Source organism: Echeneis naucrates, chromosome 15, assembly GCF_900963305.1.
Source record: "Echeneis naucrates chromosome 15, fEcheNa1.1, whole genome shotgun sequence".
NCBI classification, from domain to species: domain Eukaryota; kingdom Metazoa; phylum Chordata; class Actinopteri; order Carangiformes; family Echeneidae; genus Echeneis; species Echeneis naucrates.
Genome location: NC_042525.1, coordinates 15,794,569 through 15,816,747, shown reverse-complemented (window position 1 = coordinate 15,816,747; position 22,179 = coordinate 15,794,569). Strand labels below are relative to the sequence as shown.

Sequence of the window (22,179 nt, the reverse complement as noted above, 5' to 3'; positions counted from 1 at the left end):
AGAAAGTTGAGGGAGGTTCAACGGCTTCTGGGCTTTTACATAATGGATAGCCAGGGAAGGAAAGTGGTGGTCTGCGACAATGGGACCGGGGTGAGTTTGTCGCTCTGAACTCGGCTCGTTATCAAAAGGTGTCTTTGTGCAAACGGCGCAGTTTGTGTCGAATGATTTGCTGAAACAGGAAGTGGGGGTGTCTGCTCCGAGCTAGCTAGCTTTAACTGGGTGGGTAGCTAGCCTGACTGGTGGCCAGCTCATTTTCATTCATCCAGGCTCTCCTCTGAAATGGCACCGAGAGTGGCTGTTATTGTCGACGTGCAAGCTGACTCCACGGCTGTTGGTGTAGCTCCCACAGCTGCACATTCTCCATCATTAAAAAAAAAGCTAAATTTGCTTCCGACGGTTCTGAAGCTACGGCAGCTAGCTAGTCGGCTAACAGTGAACAGCTGACTGCCGTTTTATTCTGTCGCCCATTTTGGGGGGGTTTGCGCAATAAACTACTCAAATCGTGCAGATTCATGATTCGTAATTTGGTACATTTGGTTGAATTGCTGAGCACAATGGCTCCGGTTTAGTGGTGATATCCACCGCCAGGTAGGTGTAGGGTCGGCTAGGCCGTGCCAGGTGAATAGAGGAACCACCTTAAACTGTGCTGTCCTGTCGAGCAGCAGCTTTCACGGAGGTAAATGTCAACTAACTTCCTTTTTAGACCAAATGTGGTCGAAAACCACAGAGACTAACCAACTACATCTACACCCATTCTGATAATAGACTGCACATTTCTGACATTCATTCTTCCATTTCCTAGTATTTTCCACTTCTGCTTCATTACATTTTAAGCAGGTGTGGCCTGCAGTCTTCTACAGTAAAGTACCTTTAAAGTGCCTTTCAGATGACGTAAAGAAGTCATTGCAAATTCTGTTAATATAGTCCATTATCGCAAATCACAGTTTTCCTCAAGAGTTCTCAAACATGTAAACAAAACCAGGGACTTCCAACCATTTTGTCTTTTCCCCCTGACAAAAAGAGTGTTTTGCTGCTGCTGTTGCAGTGTCCTTTCTTATTTCCATCCCATTTCATGTTTAACAAGTTGAGACTGGAAGGGCTAATCTGTGAAATATTTTCCACAACAGTCAGCATGAGAGAGAAGTGAAAACATTTATTTTAGCAACTATTCCCCAATATTGACAGCCATTTAACTAAAGTAGCTAACTGTGCATTAAGTAGTCAAAGTTGCTCTGCCTTGATCTTCTACATCCATAACATTCAGTGATGGGTGAGTTTTGCTGATCTAATAATTTCATATAATTTTGTTTTTCAGCAAAAAAATTATATTTTTACAGACTTATAATACTTTAACTTCTATTTGTAATGGATTATTTTTCTAATGAGATTTTCTACCAAATTGCATTTGAATTCCACTAATGGAAATGACTCAATTTACTGACAAATGCCCAAGAAATTGTTGGTGGGTAATAATAAAAGTTGCAAAATAGTCATCTCCAGAGTGGAAACAACCATCAACCCTATGGTTGTGTGTTTGCACATGCAAGGGACTAGCCTGATGTCTTTTTTGTCACAACCAGACCAACTGGTTTATTAGTCCAGTAAATTTGGATAATATCAGATTCAGTTTGATCCAACATATACAGCAGCATGCTCAATGCTTTGCTATCTTTCTGTTGATGAATTATTTATGCACACAGCTAATATAGCCTCTGTTGGAGCATAGAGACTTCCTGTCTAAAACTTGTCAGTGGTTAGAGGATGTTGCCTCAGCATATGACTGACTAATAAGGATTTTTTTGCGATGTGTTCAAAACCATTGTGCAAAGCGAGAAACTGAGCCTGGTTCAGGGTTGAGTTTAGAAGCTGAGAGGAAGTGAGAAAGTCTAAACACCGAACATATGTCACAGATCCCATTTTCTGAGTTCTGCTGCATGCTGTTTCACATCATAGCCCACTGTAAAATCTCACAGTTTACCTTTGTTTGATGCAGCAGCAAAACAATACAAAAGCAACTGGACTGTTTGTTGAACTGGTAGTTCTTATTTAAATTCACCATGAAAGGTGAATTTTTGTAAGATGATGACGCAGCTGATTGCTGTGGTTTGCCTCGTCTGTTACAGTCTTTAGCCAGATTCCTTTGTGGGTGCAGGGTTGTAGAGATGTGGATATGCACAGATTCTGAAATATTATCTTAAGTATTTCAACAATTCCTGTTGGAGCTGTTCTTAGAATTTACTCGTTGGCTTTGGCAGGTTGGAAGAAGTCATGTCATGCTGTTTGAGGACTAAAAATTGTTGGGGGGTGGGGGTAAAAATTTTAGTAACTAAAGGTATAACCTACCATTGAATATCTTTGTTGAATTTAAGATGAGCTACATAGGTAGCTCAACTGGTTAAGCATGTACCATTTGTCAATGCTGAAGCCTTACCACAGGGGAGCAGGTTTGGGTCCAGCCTTTTGCTATAGCAAATATGCTCTATGTCCTGTGACTATAAAAATTAAAATGAGACAGAAAAGAACAATGTCTTGACAAAACATGACTGGTGTCCTACCTTTTTGCTGAATGCTAAAGCAGCTATTGCTCATATGTGCATACATATTAACAGAAAAGTATTTGGTGTAAATCTCAGTTCAGCCCCCTGTTATCAGCAGAATGACAGTAATGGTGTCTGGCTGTATTGTACATTCGGTCTTATCAGCATTCAAATGTTTTTCCTAATCACTCACCCTTGGATTTTTCTTTCCTTTTCTTTTTAGTTTGTCAAGTGTGGCTATGCAGGTTCCAACTTCCCAGAGCACATCTTCCCTGCGCTTGTTGGGAGACCCATCATCCGCTCAACGGCCAAAGTGGGAAACATTGAGATCAAGGTACAAGCTGGTCCACCTGATGTAACTCAGATTATTGTTTTGTTCACTAGAAAGTCTTGATTGCCAGGGTGAACAAGGCCAGGAGATAGGTATAAATTACAAACGGGTTAAAAGGCAACATATGAAATCAAATAAAAGAGCAAACTCAGGTTTTAATATAGACACAACGTCAAAGCCACAGGCTCCCGATTTGACTGTAAAAAAGGTTAGCAGCTCAATTGGGATCATAAATCTGTTTGATAACAAAATTAATGCTATAGTCATGAATTAGATCTCGGAGAATCTCGTTTGCACTCTCACAAATGAGATATCTAAGTCAATACTGTAATCATGGAAAAAATCAGTTTGTTAGGCAGAAAAGGCCTGTATGTCTGTCAGTTTCCCATTATTTTAGCATGAAGCCTATCTCTGTTCTGTTCTTTCCAATTGTTTTGTTTATTTATCTTTTTTATATCTACCTTCCTCTTCCTCCATGTTTTGTTACCCCTCGATGAAGTAGAATGCACAGAAGATGGTAAGTTCAGGTTGGTGTGTGCCTCCTGTACTTGCCTGCTCCGTTTTAATCTCAGCTCTTCTTTTTTGTAAATATTTTTTTTGTCCATTGTGTTTTCTACATTTCTTTTATCTTTTTTACTCACACAAGGACTCCATTCTTCAACATCCTAACTAGATTGAGTGCTGTTGGCCAAATGGGTGGCACAGAATCAGATAGATATACAGCACCTTGGATTAATGCATTCCTTTCTCCAGGCTAAATGTGTTGTAGCAATGGCTTTGATGAATCATAGGCCAGCTGCTATCAATGGAGTGCTTAGAGAGATTTTGGACCACTTCCATTTTCAGAGCCTCTGATTTGCTGGTACATCCTGACAGCTAACCCCCTTCATCCTGCTGCTATTTAAGGAATGAAATGAATGGTTTTCACCTAAAGAAAACTTAAAATGTGAGCTGCACCCAGAAAGTTTCATTTACAATGTTCTGTAATGTTCTTAAGGATCATGAAGTAATCCGCCTCTCTCGAGGGATGTCCAGAAAAGATAAAGTTGCTTCTCTAGTAGTACACCTTTTACAAGTGCAGAGGAAGTGTTCACCCTCAAGGATGCATGGCAGGCAGCTGACAGAAACACATCTGTTTTTCTTTTTACTTTTTTTTTTTTATTGAGGCCACATGGAGGCAATGCCTGTGACTGGTACTTTGTTAATGCCAAAGCACACAGGATGAAACCATAAAATGGCTGCCTTCAGTGGGCTTTTGATGTCTCCAAGTGGAACGTGAGATGCTTGACTGTGTGGCTAACACTGAGCTCTAACCCAGCCGTTGTTTACATTGCCAGGCTGCCTTGCATGCAGCTAGTTGAATGGTGCTAAAACAAGTGATTCACTGTAGCTGTAGAGGGAAGTGTTTCCAAGTTTAAATGCATGGAAAATAATGCCTTGTTATGCATGCTGGGTAACTGAGTTTTAAGGTAAAGAGCTCCATGAATATGATTTAGAGATGATTTGTCCCAAGGCAATGATGAAAGGATTTTGAGATTCTCCAATTTTAGTGAAACAACAGACTTTTGGGCAGGTTGAACAATTTTTTTTCATTATCACCTAAACCAGTAGTTGGTGCTTCTCTCTATGGTACGGTACAATGGCTGATCCAAACTGGGCTTCAGAAACTGGGCACTAAGCTCCCTCACTACTAAATATTTATCTGTGTTTACATCTGATCTCTCCCTGTAGGACCTGATGGTGGGGGATGAGGCCAGCGAGCTGCGCTCAATGCTGGAGGTCAACTATCCTATGGAGAACGGCATTGTCAGGAACTGGGATGACATGAAACACCTGTGGGACTACACCTTTGGTCCTGAAAAGCTCAACATTGACTCCCGGAACTGCAAGATCCTGCTGACCGAGCCCCCCATGAACCCCACCAAGAACCGTGAGAAAATCATTGAGGTACATTGTTTTGAAAGAAACATGAAGGTTTTTGTGGTTATGCAAACAAAAAAGGGAACTTAAACTTCTTTATATTATTAAGACTATCTGCTCTGTCATTTGACATTTGCACTAATTCATTCTATGTCCAGGTAATCCAACCAATTTTATTATTGGTTGTTAATAACAGCCATCTTCAGCCTTGACCTAACTGATGATGGCTGTTGGGGTAAGAAAGGTGGACAGTGGTAGCTGTCAGTTTTTTTTTTTTACCCCTCAGCATAATGTCTTTTAAAGACCACTGTAGGTTTGCCCATAACTTGCAGGCTCATTACAGAAAATGTATTTATAGGCATTGCAGAAGTACTGTTTCAGTTAAGCCTCTGTGAATTCATATCATTATGTTTTACTTCTGCATTCTGCTACAGAGATACAGATATATTGTATATTAGTGTTACTGTCTGATATTTACTGGTCTTTCCTGCAGGTGATGTTTGAGACATACCAGTTTGCAGGAGTCTACATTGCTATTCAAGCTGTGCTGACACTGTATGCCCAAGGTAAGAAGATACATACACTTACATAAGATGCAAGTTGAAATAACACATTTTTCTTTTGACCTCTACAGTTTCTTCATCATATATAACTTTTTTCCCAGCCAAATCAATAGACTTTCCCTGAAATTTGGGTGCCAGAGCTGGTTGCTTTTGTGTTTCAGCTGTCATCCTACATCAAACAGAAATATTTTCATCTTAACTGTGAAAACATTTCTGTCACAATGTTTAAATGCCACACATTTGTCAAATGGTTGTTAAAAGATTTGTTTTATGGATCTAAATTGATACCTGGTATAATTGTGCCAGAAACAGTCACATGAACATCACTCTACAACATCTCAGTAACACAAAAACCTTATGTCATCTGAGATGTTCTCATGTTTGTCCACTAATGCCCACCCGTCCTTGAAGCAAAATCAGAGGAGCTCTGAAGCTATATTCAAATACACCACACATGAGGTCTGTGGGCTGCTGTACCATTTATGAATACGAGTAGTCAAGAAATAGTGAGCACTTGCTTGCAACTGTTTGAAGCGTTATCTCACCAGGCTTTTGTGTTTACTCACCTGACAAGCTGTCAGTGAGTAGCCTAAAACTCATACTGGCCAAACCTTAAATTTAAACACAGATTAATGCTTGTGTGTATGATTGGTATTCGTTTTTCTGTGTTTTAGGCCTTCTGACTGGTGTGGTCGTGGACTCAGGTGACGGTGTGACACACATTTGTCCGGTGTATGAGGGCTTCAGTCTGCCCCACTTGACCAGACGCCTCGACATTGCAGGCAGGGACATCACCCGCTACCTCATCAAGGTATCTGGTCTCTCAGCAACTCAGGGTTACAATGAACACACCAATAACTAGTTCTCCAAGTAGTTGGTCAGTACTGCATGTGTCACTTTCATGCATTTGAGTGTACAAATGTCTGTTGTAATGTTATTAATAATAATAATAACAGAAATTACAATCTACTCAAATTTTTAGAACCTTTTTATAGCACAGCTAGTTTCTGTTTCTTACCTCTCGACCTTCATTACCTTACGTCTGTGTTGTCTCTTTTGTTCCATTGTCCTTTTTTCTCTTTCTGGTTACAGTTGTTGTTGTTGAGGGGTTATGCCTTCAACCACTCTGCCGACTTTGAGACAGTGCGCATGATGAAGGAGAAGCTATGCTACGTTGGGTACAACATTGAGCAGGAGCAGAAGCTGGCTCTGGAAACCACTGTGCTTGTGGAATCGTACACGGTAGATACATATTTGAGTTTTCAAGATATTAAAAGATCATAATAAATAAAAACCTTAAGTCTATTTAGTAGACATACAGCTTTGTTATAATATGAAAATGTATGGCATCAGTACAAAAATTGCTGATAGACTGGCCCTATACATACAGACAGAGAGAGCTCTTAAGCTGCTCTGCTTTTTATGTAGAATAATGTCAGTGGTTGTTATTTCATCACATGTGCAGGCACAATAGCCAGTATGGAGCCAGATCTATAAATTAATTGCTGCCCTCACATGGACATTGACGGTATTATTGAGAATGTATGCTGAAGAAAATACAATGAAATGACATGAACGCCTGTGTTTCCTGCTGTCACCTGTGTAATGAGTAAGCCAGAAATTTAAGGAATGCTCGAGTTGAATTAGAATCATGGGATCAAGCAAATTGTGGCAAGACGCAATGAGAATATGGGGATAAGGAAAAATATTTTTCATTTTAAGGATGTGAAATAACTGCTGAGAAACAAGAGAATTTTCTCAAGAAATGGGGACATGCATATTTTGTTAAGCAGCTGTCGTTCAATTTGGCCGTTTTTCTAGCCCACAACACATTTTCGACCCAAGGGATTCTTATTTTTGGCTTGTACACAAATAAAAAAAAAAAAAAAAAAAAGAAAGAAAAAGTAAAATTAGTTATTTTTATGTAGGCCACAGGCAGACAAGTTTCACATTGCTGCTTAAAATAGCATCATTATATAAATAATCCCTCCCAAAGGGTTTGTTATTCAAAAGTGGCAGTATTTTGAAGTAATCAAAACTAATGTGGTAACTAAATCTGTTTCTGCACTGAGCTAAGTAGACTACCACATGCCCATTGTTGGCTCTGTTAGACAGGGCAGTGCTGCTGACTAACTGTTTTCTCTGAGACTCAAACATATGGGGGTGCAGTGCTCCACCACCAGACTTGCTTTTCTTTCCAAGGCCTTTTCCCTGCAGAGGGAACCACAGAATCTAAACGCACGACCTGAAGTCTGGGTGACTGCACGCCTTACCGAGCACATGTTGTGTCTCATAGCTCACTGTGACCATGTGGGTTTGGGTTAGTGTAGGCAAGTGCGTGTGTGTGTAGGCGTGTGATAATGTATGTGTAAGTATCGTTTTGTGTGCATGAGTGTGCTGAAACAAGGAGGGCAATGTAACTGTGGCCGAAGGGCCCTGAACTGTATGTTACATCATTTCCTGTGCAGCCACATTGCGGCTGAGGCTAGGCTCCGCTTCCTCCCACTGCCCTCAGCTGAATGAAGCCTTTTTATAGTCAAACACATTCACTCTACTCAGTTTGGAGTCTACACTCTACGTGCTTTTACTTGCTTTATAATATGATCAGAGTCTTAGGGGGCTTTGTTTTTAAACTGCAGTGAACACTTTTTAGGCACATTAAAAAGTCCTTTCATAGATTGCAAACTGAGTATCATTCTTGATTGAAGATTTACACCCTCTCTGTTGAGTCATACATTAAATCCTACCTCCTCAGTGCTGTCATACTTCTTTTTTCCTTCTCTTTTCATCTCATTCCTCCCACACATATCCAGCTGCCAGATGGTCGTGTGATCAAGGTGGGAGGAGAGCGGTTTGAGGCCCCTGAGGCTCTGTTCCAGCCCCACCTCATCAACGTGGAGGGGGTCGGAGTGGCCGAGCTCCTCTTCAACACCATCCAAGCAGCTGACATTGACACCAGGTAAGTTCAGTGAAAATGTATACACACTCTATGGATAAAGGCAGGCACATGCATTATGATATACCTTACCAACACTAATAGGTACTTATTGTGATCACTCTGACTCACATTAAAACAAGTCAGACAAAGTATGCAAAATGTCTGTGTAGGCAAAGCAGGGGTCAGAGTGCAGCAAGAGAGGGTTTAGACATCAAACTAAAGATGTCAAACCATGAAGACCGTTTCCTTCCCAGTTCATGGTTTTCTTAAGACCGTGATTGAATAATTCTTCTCTTCCTGTCTGCATGTTGATGTTTCTTCCTGCACTCACCCTCTTTTCTGTATTCTCTTCATCAGGCCGGAGTTCTACAAGCACATTGTGTTATCAGGAGGATCCACCATGTACCCAGGCCTGCCATCTCGGCTGGAGAGGGAACTCAAGCAGCTTTACCTGGAACGTGTGCTCAAGGGAGATGTGGACAAACTCTCGGTGAGAACCTCATCCTTAACGCCATTTCTCTAATTAAACTTTTGGCTGCGGTGGAGCATTACGGAAGTTCTCTGGACTAAAAGTGCTCATTTGTGGTTTGCAGAATCACTGTAACTTGTATGGGTGTAACGGGCCATTTAAGATCAGTTTTAGGCACAACTTCAATTTGGTTTTTGGCAAGTATACAAGCGTTTAAAAATGTTGACTAAATCAACTGTTACATTCAGATGAGTTGAGTTTAAGTTTGGCCATGTTGCACCAGGCTTCTCAGTTGTTGTGAATTAATATTTCCAGCTGATTCTCAGTTTGTTTAACCAGGCCTGGGTGGGGTCTCCCACATGTGAGAGAGCAGCAAAGTACCAGAAATGTACAACAACCACAGGGAACATATTTAAGTCAACTTACTGTGTAAACTGTGACTGACACCTGACAGTGTCTTCTTTGTCCTCTTCAGGATGTCCCACACACTTTTAGCTCACAGTAGAACATATAAAAGTTCTTTAATTTCTTAAATTTGTGACGGTTCTGTGTGGTGCATTACACAGAAAAAAACACCAGGTGGTGCCAGATGCTAACAGACATTCATTCATTTTATTTTGAATTAAATTACAGCAGTTAAATCACAACATATTCAAGGACTCACTTCCCACTGAACCTGAACATTTCTCATGGAAATATATCACTACATTTTATTTCTGTCAGTATCTCTCAGATACAGATCTGCTTCATACTCAAAGGTCTCCAGATGACTCATAAGTTTAATAGTAAGTCATTATGTGCTTTACTTCTCTGCTCAGAACTGCAGCCTGCTGCGCTTTTCTCAAATTGTTTATCTCTGTCTCTAATGGCAGTGTGTGCCTTTCATATATCCTTCATTAAAAGTAACACACTTTTATTAAAATCTGTACAGTCTGGAAGCAGACATCTGGTTACTAATACTCAGCCCCTGGGGGCTTGAACCACAGCCGTGGTCATAGTTTAGTCTTTTATAGGGAGCAGGAGCCGTGGTAAGATTTAGCTCATGTTGACTACACTTGATTTGAACACATTTGGGGGGGGGGGGCATCCAAACATAAATTTTAAACTAATAGATGCCTTCCTGCTGCGTACTGCAACTCTCTGGTGTTCTTAATCCTCAGTCTGATCCTCCAGACACGCAGAATGTGGCTAAATACACCACCTCGATATGTAGCTTGAACTGTTTAGCTGCTTGTTTGTCGCAGCAACTATGTTTAGATGTCTAGCCACGTGTGCAACAAACAGAATCTGCATCTTTTGCCCTATTTGGTGAAAATATGAGTGTTTGGACATACCAAGTTTACAGACAGCATAGAGAGGTGTGTTGTAGGAATTGCTTGAATGGTGTTTTGAAAGTTTTCCATGATAAAATCCTGCCGTATTTCGTATCAACGTGAAGTTGAGTTGAACATAGCTGACATGAAACCATCTTCTTTAACTTGAAAGCTGCATGCATAAATACTTTTACACAAACAACAGTTGAAATGAGTTTATAATTTGACAGGTGACGCTTGTTGTGGCAAAGCCACCAAGAATCATCTCTCTGCATTTCCCCTCAGCTCCACAGAGCTCCTCCATTTTTAACTGCTTTAAGTTGAACGGCCGGAAACATTTGTGTTTTGTTTCAGGTTCATTGCTCACATCGGTGTTGTTTCCATGTACAGCAGACAGCTGCTGTCAGATGTTTCCCCCAGGAGGTGGTTGAGTCAAAAACAGAGCTAAAATGAGTGTTTAATATCAGGTGACCAAGGGATAAGCGCTGTACCTACTGGAGGTTTAAATTTGTAAGGAATGAAGTTTATCACCTGTATTAGTTTATGATGTATTTCTAAATCAGTTAATTTAATGTGACACCACATGTCCTTTTTAAATGAAATGTGAAATATTAGCAAATTTATGATTATGTAATCATCTATAAATATGTATCATTTATAAATCAACACTTCTGTAAAAAATAATTTATGCCATCATAGAGAAGGTTTCATATTGAGTATGACAATTCAAACAAAAAAACAAGACTTTTTAGGTATTTGCTCTAAATGCTGGTGTGTCAAGCTGTTTTATTTTACTCTTCTTTATTATTGCTCATATTGGTTTAACTGAGCTGCCTGGCAGCAATGCCTAATTAAATTTTTATTTTTATAAATGCACAAACTTTATGTGCCTGGATCAAACTTTAAATATATTCCAAACTGGGGAAAAAAAAGCTGTCTGAAAAACATTGTGACCACTGCTTAAGTTACACAGGATCCTGTCATAGTGTGTGTGTCTTTGTCTCCTTGTCTTGCAGAAATTTAAGATCCGGATTGAGGATCCTCCCAGGCGAAAGCACATGGTGTTCCTGGGTGGAGCTGTGCTGGCCGACATCATGAAGGACAAGGACAACTTCTGGCTGACCCGGGAGGAGTACCAGGAGAAAGGAGTCCGTGTGCTGGAAAAACTTGGAGTCACCGTCAGATAAAGCACTGAACGGACAGGCCACGCATAGACACACACACGCTCACACACACACACACACACACACACACGTATACATAAAATGCACACACTTTCCCCCCTCGCCCACATCGCAGAGTATCTAACTGTTTATCCCTCTTCTCTCTTTCGGCTCTTGATTTTCCTTAAACATCACAGGGAATAGAGTCGTCACCTTACCCGCTTCTCCTCCTCCTCTCTGCCTCTTCTCTGCCTCTCTGCCTCTCTTTTCTCCTGGTTTGGGATTGGTTCACACTTTTCCTCAAAAGCCCTGATTTCCACTGAAACCCCTCCTTTACTTTAGTAAGGACTAGAAGGGTTAATGTTGCCCCGCAGGTGTATTCCTGAGTCAGATTCTCATTGGGTGCTGGTGGGGAAGGTTACATGTAGAGCAGGAAATGTTTGATGTCAGTTAAATTTGGCAGGTAAAGCCACCAGCCACTGCAGTGATTGTCTCCAAAATTTATGTTTCCCTCCTTGATTAAAGGTCTGGTGGGGATTAATTGATGTAAAGTTTCTAAGCAGCTCATAAGCATCTGTAATAACACAATCAGGGTCCACCACAAACAGCCACGGGCCGCTTTCAGCATCTGTTCCAGGTGAGCGAGAACTGATCACAGTTTTATGTCGGTTTTTATAAATGATATCGACATTTTTCTTTTCTGGGAGAGGGATTACTTGTTTTTGCTTTTTCCTTTTTGTTGGATGTATGAGCTCATATCTTTAAATCAGACTCCCCCCACTGACTTTTTCTTTTGTTGCTGTGCACTACTACCATTGTAAATGGAGTGTATTGTGGTAACAGAAGTTCCTCCATGTTTTTATGAAGAATCGATGGTTGATTTATAAAGGGACAAATACGCAAAGTGAAATCCCCTGAGCTTGACATTAGTTTTGTGGCAGTACTTTGGGGTTTGTGAGTGGTGAGACAGTGATGGGACGAGGGTAGTGTTTCTATTTGTTCCTCATCAGACGGCCGTGCCTCTGCTTCCTCCCTGACGTGTAAATCTAAAGCTGGATGAATAGGTGTGAGCAGTTGTAGCAATATTAGACTATGACCGTGCTATAGTACCTCACTTGTTGCATTCCCTCAGATTCACCAAAGCACGGAGGCAGTCGCAGGTTGATGATGACACTGATTAAATCTGAGCAATGAAAAACTGATACATAAAAACAAATTTTGTTGAAGTTGAAATGCTGTTGAGATCATATTTAAGTTCTCCAGTCTTTCTCCCAACAGCTTTATGATTACTGGAGGCACTTCTATTTTGAGTATGATAAATGTGTATCACATTTTTTTTTTTTTCTCTCCTCCCCTCTTTCCATGAACATCTATCCAGTGCCAAGTGCAGTTAATGTTAACTGGATCTCATGTTTTAATGTCTTTCTTTATGTCACTGTTTTTTGTTTTTATTTTCCTGTGTTGTTCATAGCATAACTGCCTAACGCTGATTTAAATAAAGAAAAGTGATTTATAAGAATTACTGTGTGGCAGGCCCTTTTTTCTCCACAAAACAGGGTTTATTGTGTTAACTAACTTTCCTGGACCTGCTCCATGATTCAGACATTGGACCGCATTGTTGTTGTTGTTTTTTTTTGTTTTGTTTGTTTATTTATATTTTTTTTTTTTAAAGACTAATTGATTTACTGCGTCGTTGACAAGAGGTTTAAAAAAAATGTGTAAAACTGCCCAATTCAGATTTTTTCTGAATTTGAGAACCCAGACTGATGCATTCAAATGTCTTCTTTTGTCAGATCAACACGCAAAAACATTTCGCAGAAACTCAGTTTATGGCTAAATGGGAAAAAAGAAAAACTCAATTATTTCAAAATATTTGATATCTTTGGTTGAAAAATGACCACCAATTCATTATTCAGCTATAGTTCACAGTACACAATGGTTTTGGTAATTTTTTTTTTTTTTTTTGGGGGGACTGAGCAAAATTGTTCTTGAAAAGATGGGAGATAATTCAGTGTACATGCTGACGACAGTCAACACACAGCTCTTTATTCATTTGTATTTATCCTGAAGAATAATTCTCATTTTTATGGTTCACGCAGGCTCTGATTGTACTCTGATTGCTATCAGCTCTCTTTCTATCTCCAGTCAAACAAACGACGCAACAGAGATCATCCTCAGCCCACACTGAACAAACCCCTCTTAGATCGACTGAAGGCTTTTTTTCTGTAAGCTTTCAAATGTATCACATGGTCTTCATCAGATTTCACTTGGTAGTTGTTATGTTTTGATCTCTATCACCTTAAAAAGTTCATTCTTGATCTTGGAAACAATTCCCCAAAACAACCCTGAGTGCATTTCATCTCTGCTGCTGATGTCCATGTGATACTGTTGAAAGCTTGAGAAGGGAGGGGGGTAATTCATGGATCTAAGAAAGACGGAATTGTTTTGTCACTCAGAGCTTGTTCAACATGTTGAGATGAGCAGATAAATATCAAGGAGAAGATGACTGACATCTGAAAAATTACAAACCAGCTGTTGTACACAAACTCTGCTGGATCCCTTTTCAGGACTTTTTTTTTTTTTTTCTTTCCTTAAACCAAAATATTTCTTGCTCTGCTTATTGAAATTTTGCTGAAAAGTGTCTGTTATTCAGCAAATGTTGTATAATCCAGTTTGAAATGACCTGCTCGTCGCCACAGCGGCTGAGAGCTTTAACACAGTACAATGCTGAAAATGTATGCGGCAGCAACTTTCCTCACAGCTGTGCAATGTGGAAAAACTGCTTTGTTACTGTCGTCAGCCCAGGAAATAATGTCTGTTATTCCTGTTTGCATCTATGGTAATGAAGCCAGGGTTTTTATGTGAAAGCAGGTTTTACTCTTGGAAATTTGAAAGTCCTCATATCAAAGATAAATCTGCAACTGACAGCTTATTTCAGAAGAACGAAAAAGTGAATTGGAAGTAAAATTTTCAACTTTTTTTTTTTTTTTTTTCGAAATTTGGCCACTTAGTGGATGAATTTCTCTGATAGACAAACAGCTAAATACTTTTTTAATCTGTTTATTATGTGTGTGATTAATCAATAAATATTTGACCCCAAAAAATCACAAGAAAACAGGGCCATGGTGTCTTTATTTTTTTTTTTTTTCTTCAGTCAACAATTAAAAATGCAGAGGCGTTCAATATACAATAAAAAGCTCATTTGCAAAGCACAGAAACCTTTAAATGTTAAATCAAGGGATTGTTAAATAGTTGCAGGTTTATTTTCTGTCCGTTTTCCCTTCGCAGATGTTGGAATTAGATGTGTTGACATATAAACATTGCTACCAGAGGAGAGGATGCAGGTATGAAGGTGACTAAGGCTCGGCGACAGTGGAGGAGGAGGAAGAGGAAATGGAACAGTGGCAGAGGACTGGCGCCACCAGAGGAAGAGGCTCTCTTTCCGCGCCTGAAATAAAGATCTCACCCAGACTCTTCCGGCCTTGTTCCATTTTAATCCCTTGACTCTTGCCACTTCCCTCTTAACCCTGAACTGTTACCTCTGATGCACTGTTTGAAGTTTCCTCTCCATCCGAGCACAAACAGGCAACACTGGTTTCACCAGAGGTGGGTGGCAGCACAGCCCATTTAGTCTAGTACTGTTTCACTACACTGTATTTATTTATCCAACACAGTCTGTATGATTTGTTCAACAGGAGATAAATTAGATACAACTTGCTCTTAACAAAGACTAAACAACTTTAATGGAGATTTAGTATTTAGACTGAGTAGTCAAATTACCTTTTGATTTGCAGTTTTGAAACCAGTGTAAAGGAATAAAGGACGTTTGGGAAAGTAGAATTTTATGAAAACTGGACACGCATCATCTGCTGATGAAGATCACGTGATATGAGAAAAACTTCAGAGCAGCTACTGAATGCTGCGATCGTTCACTCAAGCGAAGAATCTTCTCACTTGCAATTAGTTTTTTTTATATCTTTTAATTCAATTCTAGTCGTTTTTATATAAGAAATATGTAACATTATAGCATCGTTACTTGCTTTTGGCGCACCGGTACATCCTACAGCCTTACACTTACTTCTTCTTGTTACTTAAAGCTGCTTTTGCACAGACCCTGACCAGCAAAAACCTTTTCCACAGGGTGGGAGTAGAGAGAAATTTTCCCTAGTACTCTAATGCAGTTTATCTCAGGTGCAAGGGTTTGAGCTCAGTCCTTTATAGAGTATGCTGAAACAATTATCTGGTTCCTTGTAGGCAACACTTCTGCAACATATTTGCGCAGTCTGGGTTCCTCGGCCAACTCAGGCCTAGGTAAGACCCCAACCTTGTGCACAAGTTACATAGAGCTAGAATAAAACCTCAGTCTTGAGGAGGGAACTGTAAAAATCTTTGGACATGAGACCACAGCACCGGTGTAGGACAAGCCACCCATTCCTTTAAATTGTACTGGGAAGTGAGCGCCGGTGCTCTATGCACCCAGAAAGGGGCCACATTGACCCCATTACACAAGCAGATATCTTAAATGTTTGCACATGTGGACTGTGATGCTGTTTGCAGCCGTTGAGCTGCTTAGCAGGCCCCCAAAAGCCCTCAGGGACCTTCTTTTTCTTCTCTCTCTCCCTCCCCCCTCCCCTCTCTCGCGCTCCATCATTATCGCCCACATGCTTTTCCAGAGACATCCTGAGTCAAACAGCTCGACGTTCTCGATGGCTATCACATGTTCCTGCTGAGGAGGGAGGCAGCCGGGGAAAGACATCTTGAGGAGAATGAAACATGGTGTGCTAGGCTGAGGTTTTTTTTTTTTTTTTTTCATTCTTTGAGCTTTCTTTCATTTAAGACTTCACAAAGAGTTTTGTGCAGCAAACTATGGAAGTTATTAAAGCATAATGAGAAACTTCAGGCTTTGAATGACATTTTTTATCCCCTGAATCTCCTCACAAAGTCATGGGTGGCATCAGTTAACTTGAGCAATTTCATTTCTCTCCCTTGTTTGTGTTTAAAAACCGTCATCTGTGGCTTGAACCTAGTTTTTTTTTCTCCAACTATTCATTTTAAATGCTGAACGACAGAAGACCAGAGAATTATTTGCACCTACAGAAATGCAGAACTATAAACAACTGTTTTCCTAGATATGACTCACCAATAGGGTTGATTTTTTATTTTTTTTTTACCTTTTAGCTGGATGAACGTGAGATTTACATCACCATGAGTTTCATGTTCCCCACAGGATAAATCCTGACATTCTCATCAGCAGGTCAACATTTAACTTTGCGTGAGTTTGGTGCCAATTAGCAAACATAAGTATGGTAACAAGACAACATGTGCTTTCCCAGTTTTCTTCATGTTCATTTTATACATTATTATACATTAAGGAGCAACTTGTAAAAATAGCCGGTGCAACTGAGGCAGCATTAGCGTTAACAATTGTTTATTTAGAGAAGTGCCTCCAGTCTGGGAAAGTAGCACTGATGTTAACATGCTAAGCTGCCAGCCACAGCCCATCTCCTCAGTTTCTGACTCTGGTTCAGCACACCCATGCCTGGAAGACATGGCTCAGCTCGGAGGGCGTAGGATAACCTCCTGTCAGGTAAACAATGACTGTAGCTCTTGTTAAGCAACTCGTCACCTGCTCCTACAGAGAAAGCACAGCGAGGGAAAACTAATAGGCCCTTCAATGAACTGAAATTTCATTCAACACAAAACGGAGATGGAGGTCAGAGACGTTGCGTGCAGACGATCTTTGGTTTGCTGCAGAAGAGAATGACACGCTTTTCTTGTTTTACAATATGGGGAAGTAACACCAAAACAAGAATTAAGTGGCAGACACAAAAGTGGTTTCACTGTTTTCTCTCATTTTATTGGAGGCGGAAGGTAAGACACACATTTCACTTAAGTTTTCTCACAGACCTGGCCACCCTTCAGTATCTACAAAGTACTTCCTGTTCCTTCTTGAAAGCAAGAGCTACATCCATCGTACATGTTAGAAACAGTTATTTAAAAAAACAAAAACAAAATAGAAATAAAAATGTACAACATACACTTGATATATATAATATAATTTTTGCTCTTTTTTTTTACAGAGGTAAAAATACTAAGCGTAAAAAAATGGGTCTTATCCATTACAGGGAGTAGTTTCCTTAATTTTCTCAATTTAGAGACACAAGGAGTTAAAGAAGATGTGTTCAGGCACTTGTAAATGGCTCTGACATGAGAGAACACACTCAAACACCAAATGAGACAGAGACATAAGATTAAATGCCTGCACACACACACACACACACACATTCCAATCCGATTTTCCTCATCCCTGATACACCACATCATACAATCGAAGGATCTGATTATACTGACTGGGTGTTAGTATTTTGTAGCATATTCAGCTGATCCCAGTAGCTTTGGATCAAGGAGCAGGAGAGGGGAAAGGGATGTGCCATAAACACAAACACATACATGCACACACACTAAGGACATACAACCTGGACAGGATGTGTGAAACAGACACAACCAGGGAAGGAAAAAGGACATCCTCAGGCATTCTACATTTCAGCTACAGTAAGTGACATTTCCTTGGCCAAACAATCGGGGATGGATGTTTGTTTCCAGGATTTCAGATGTTTTTTGGACTCCTGTTCTTCTCCAAAGGGACTCTGCTGGTGCCCTCCTGCTTTTTCTTTATGTCTCCTTTCTTCTCCTTAAAAAAAAGAAAGAAAGAAAGAAAAAAAAAAAAAAAAGCTTATTGTGTACCCGGCCACATCCCCGACTCTGCCATCAACCGGGCTTTAATGAAGTGTAAAGCACCCGAGTAGCTGTCAGTTTAGTGTTGTGCTGTCAACGGGAGTACACGATTGGTTGGCTGTGTTGTCACTCAAACTGTAGGTAACATAGCCAGGTATGACAGCATTTTTGTGTTTGTTTTTTTTTTTTTTTTAACTTCCAAAGCCTAAGTTTATATAACAACACATCCACTGTAAACCTGAATGAACAGGCTGTTTCATTCTGAATTCATTCTAGCTGTTGCCAAACATCCATCTGATGTTACTCTCTCTGGGCAGGTGATGCACTAAATGTAGCATGGAGGGAAAAAATAGGACTGAGAGAAAATATTGCGCACCAGTCACATACAACCATGGTTTCAGCAAGCTATCCTTCATGTTTGTCTCCCACTTAAAATATTAACAGAATAGTTTGAGATGTGGAGAAAAGCTGGACATCTGAGACAATCAGCTTATCTTAGCAAAAAGGCACCAAAAAGCATCACCCAACACATTTCTAACCAACATGCCTGGCCAAAGCAGAGCCTGACTGTTCAAATGCAAATCATCATTTAGTATTTTCGCTGTGTCTTGGTGCTAGGCTAACTGTTTCTGCCTGTTTACAGTGTTTATGCTAAGCTAAGATGCCCACCTCCTGCCTCTAGCTGAGGTTCTTTTTTAACGCACAGACATGAGCACTATCACTCTCACCTGAGTCTCACCAAGAAAGTGCTGAGACAACAATGGAAGGGGTTATCTTTTGCTGAGTTAGTGAGAAAACAGATCCAAACGCACCTACATAGTGATATTACACATAAACAGGTAATTCACAATTATGTTTTGGGGAAAAACAAAACAAAAAAAAGTTTACAGCCAATGCTATGAGACTTTGATGATTTTTACACATCCATATTTGGAGCAGATTTTCGGTTATTTTCAAGTGATTTAAACTCATTTGAGCCATGAGTTTGGACTCTGCTGTTCCACATAAATGATTGGTGGGCTTAGGGAAGGGAGCTGATTGTACATCGCAGGCAAACTGGAACCATTAGTTTCCACACCTGATGAAAACCATTTAAAAAAGTTGCTTTTCATTGCAAAAATAGCTTAAATCAAGTGTCTAGGTGTACATGGTGAGACTGATTGCTTGGAGCCATAACTATGCTCACGCTTATTTATTTATTTATTTATTTTATTGTAGCAGACACCTTCAAAAGGTAAGGTTTGGAGCCAGGCTCCAAATTTTTAAGGCATAACAGGCACCAAATGTAACCGTATCTTCTTTGAACGATCTTTTGAGTCCGTGGTTTGAAATGGACTGCTGGCTGAGGTTCTGCAATGGAGGATGAAATCGGAGCCTTAAAATTCTCACTCTGCTTCAAGTGTCTAAGTTAAATGTTCTAAAGGAAAACAAAGCAAAAATTACAAAATGGAAAAAAAAAAAATTAAATTAAATAAAAAATAAAACAAAAATAATAATCACCACTATAACTGGATAGGGTTCCTGGTTTAAGGTGATAGTGTAGGCACTATTTGAAATAACATGAAAGGAGCAGGGAGACGGATGCTTGGGTGTTGCAGCATGACTTGAGGCACCGTCTTTTTCAGTGAATAAAATCACAACCCAGCACCCTTCTGCTGGTAGATCAATTTAGTGAGACAATAAATAGGATAAAAACACTAATCTTTGGGATATTAGAAGATTAAGATGAGTACCACATTTGTTTCAGTGAACAAAGATGTCAATGGTGGAGAGCTATGTAGACTATATACATGAGCTTTACTATAAGCTGCAGTACAGACAATGAAAGGCCTCGGCGCACATTGTAAGCATGCACATACGGCGTCCACACACACACACACACACACACACGCACACACACACGCACACACACACACGTACGCACATATACATAGACACAAGAAGTGTAGTGTCTGATTTCTCTTATAGCTGGAGTTGAGCTGAGTGGGCCTGATATTGGAATAGAATATAAACAAAATGGCCACGCGAACATCAAAGGAGAGGAGAAAATAAAACAAAGAAACAATTCAAGTTCTTTGACGCCAAGTCAGTGTACAAAGTATAAAGTACCTGCATATGTGATACATGACATATAGGTCAGCTATAAAAAAAAAACAAAACAAAAAAAAAAAAAAACCCATGAAAAAGAGTGCTCTCTCACTAGAAACAGGGCATGAAATGGCCATATGAAGAGGTGAGAGAACTGTCTGCCATAAGGGGGAGCTTATCTTCCCAGGCCATTCAGAAAATGCACCAACTGTTTTTTTTTTTTTTTTTTTTTTTTTGGTTTATTTCAGTGTCTGGAATTTGTAGAGAAACCCAGAGGAACCAAGGTAAGAGAGCGAGCAGCCATGAGCGCCTGTCCTCTCTGTACTTCCCCATCCTTCCCTTTCCCTGTGCTTGCGTTGGGTTTACGTTTTTATAATTCCCTCTGAGAGGTTTCCAACCTTGGCGGCTCAGCTCAGGGGCTTGTGTCGGCCACCGCAGCAGCCGCATGTGAGCCCCGCCCGGTGGCAAGCGTGGAGAGGCGGATAGAGGCAGAGGCAGGGCGCCACTAGTGACAAGCCGAGAAGAGCTAACCAGCGTGTGCCGAGTCGGCCTCCCCCGCTGCCCTCGCCCCCGTCGCAGGAGCAAGGGTCTGAGTAGTCCCCCTCTGGGTCAGACATGCAGTGGTAGAGCATGGTGTCTGCCAGCCACATGCAACTGACCCGCCGGATGCATGCGCGCACAGGGTCCGGCGCATCCTGGCACCGGCCTCTCCTGTTGTCGGAGATGTAAAAGGCCTCACCACAGTGCTCGCACTGTGCACGCTCCATCCCGTCCTCCTTTTGCCCCTTCCCGCCATTGGTGGATGGGGAGGAGCTGGGGAGGAAAGACCGTGGCTGGGTGGAGACCACAGAGGAGAAGCCATGGCGGTGTGAGCCGATATGGCCCTTATTGGTCAAGGGTCCAAGGGCGGGATCAGAGTCTGAGGGTGACAGGGCCGGTGCGAGCGGGTAGGTGTAGTCGTGTTTCTGCACCTCTGCCTTGGCAAAGTGGACGTAGGACTCAGAGTCGTCCATTTGGATGAACTTGTCACGCACAGTGGCGTGCCGGTAGTCCTCGTAACCCCTGAGCCAGGGGCGGTCCGACTGGCGTCCATGGTGATGTTCTGTGGTTCTCTCCCAGCTGCGTTCCCGAGGATTGATTCGAACGATTTCATCGTCCTCCTGGAAAGTGACATGGCGGGGAAGCCGAGACAACGGCTAAAGAAGAAGACAGAATGAGTCTTTAACACTGCAGGAAGTAATAACAAAATGATTTTCCATCAGAACATTGGGCCATTTTGTCTTATTAAAATGGCACGCTTGGTGATGATGTGGGATAAAACCAGCTATGTCTCATCTCACCTGGTCCAAGAAGTAGGTGTCTGGGAGCCGGTAGGGGTCGTGGAGGTCGTGGCGATTTCCCATTTTGCACTTGTGTCTCTGCGGAAGGGGCGAGGACTCAAGTGGCTGTAGAGAGCTTTCCAACTTCTGGGAGGAGTTGGATGAGCTGTCTGTGGTGTTCTGAGGGGACAAACAAACACAGGATGTAAGCTGAAAGCTGCTCTCTGATTGGATACACCAAACAAATTATTAGTGTGCGAGGACGCCATGATTGGACAAACAAAAACAGGAAGCATTGGTGGAGTTCTGTTCATGAAAACAGGAAGTGTGAGCCCTGTTTTTCAAGCCACATTTGGATCATTGTGTGTCTGAGTTTACCTTTTAATAACAACATCTGCAACGTTCACAAAATGTAGCAGCAGTCAGACCTCAGACTAGAACTAGGTCACATTTTCACATGTAACTAGCCACCTACATAGGTGGAGAGGATATGCCGTTTGACCCAGATGACCCCCCCCCCCCCATTTTCAGTAAATAAGCTTACTGTGGTGACGTAATTGTCAAGTAATGTTCATGCAGCTGACTGTAGTTATTATTTGTTTAACCTTAAGACTGTAACCCTTATTTCAATGCTGTCCAATCAGTCTGCAATAGTCCAGTTATGAGACTACTGAAATGTGAAACTAAGAATTACAAAATAAAACAACCTAAGGCCTTTAAAGGTACAACATTTCATTTTCAGTTTACTTTGTAATGATAGAAAACAATAAATGAAAGGAAACATGTAAATAGTTGCTGTTTTT

The 22,179-nt window shown here is 40.9% G+C and overlaps 2 protein-coding genes across 4 annotated transcripts in view; one reads left to right on the top strand and one right to left on the bottom strand.

The window, feature by feature from the left end:
- The first annotated feature begins 42 nt into the window (after window positions 1-42).
- Window positions 43-19,883, top strand: actr2b (actin related protein 2b). Of its 3 annotated transcripts, none has more exons than XR_003841651.1 (10): window positions 43-90; window positions 2,761-2,871; window positions 4,600-4,815; window positions 5,282-5,354; window positions 6,026-6,162; window positions 6,444-6,593; window positions 8,165-8,310; window positions 8,647-8,779; window positions 11,088-11,316; window positions 19,835-19,883. XR_003841651.1 is itself a non-coding variant. In XM_029520528.1 (10 exons), exons 1-10 carry the CDS (start codon window positions 43-45, stop codon window positions 11,256-11,258), a joined length of 1,200 nt encoding a protein of 399 aa, XP_029376388.1. The 3 variants fall into 3 exon arrangements, 2 of the variants coding, with proteins under 2 accessions (XP_029376388.1, XP_029376387.1); XM_029520528.1 differs by lacking the exon at window positions 19,835-19,883 and adding an exon at window positions 3,371-3,385 and having other exon boundaries at window positions 11,088-11,258; XM_029520527.1 differs by lacking the exon at window positions 19,835-19,883 and having other exon boundaries at window positions 11,088-12,753.
- Window positions 18,147-22,179, bottom strand: part of LOC115055077 (sprouty-related, EVH1 domain-containing protein 2-like) — a 21,258-nt gene continuing 17,225 nt past the window's right edge. The window contains exons 5-6 of the mRNA XM_029520526.1: window positions 21,398-21,556; window positions 18,147-21,253 (exon numbers count right to left, since the gene is read on the bottom strand). Coding sequence (XP_029376386.1) covers window positions 20,465-21,253; window positions 21,398-21,556 — 948 coding nt within the window. The 3' untranslated portion in view covers window positions 18,147-20,464. The remainder of the gene's footprint in view (window positions 21,254-21,397; window positions 21,557-22,179) is intronic.

Excerpts from the sequence above, each read along its gene's own strand:
- actr2b (XM_029520528.1), top strand. The coding sequence starts at position 43 with ATGGATAGCCAGGGAAGGAAAGTGGTGGTCTGCGACAATGGGACCGGG. Across the intron at positions 91-2,760 it reads TCTGCGACAATGGGACCGGG|TTTGTCAAGTGTGGCTATGC; the intron begins GTGAGTTTGTCG and ends TTTTCTTTTTAG. Across the intron at positions 6,163-6,443 it reads TCACCCGCTACCTCATCAAG|TTGTTGTTGTTGAGGGGTTA; the intron begins GTATCTGGTCTC and ends TTCTGGTTACAG.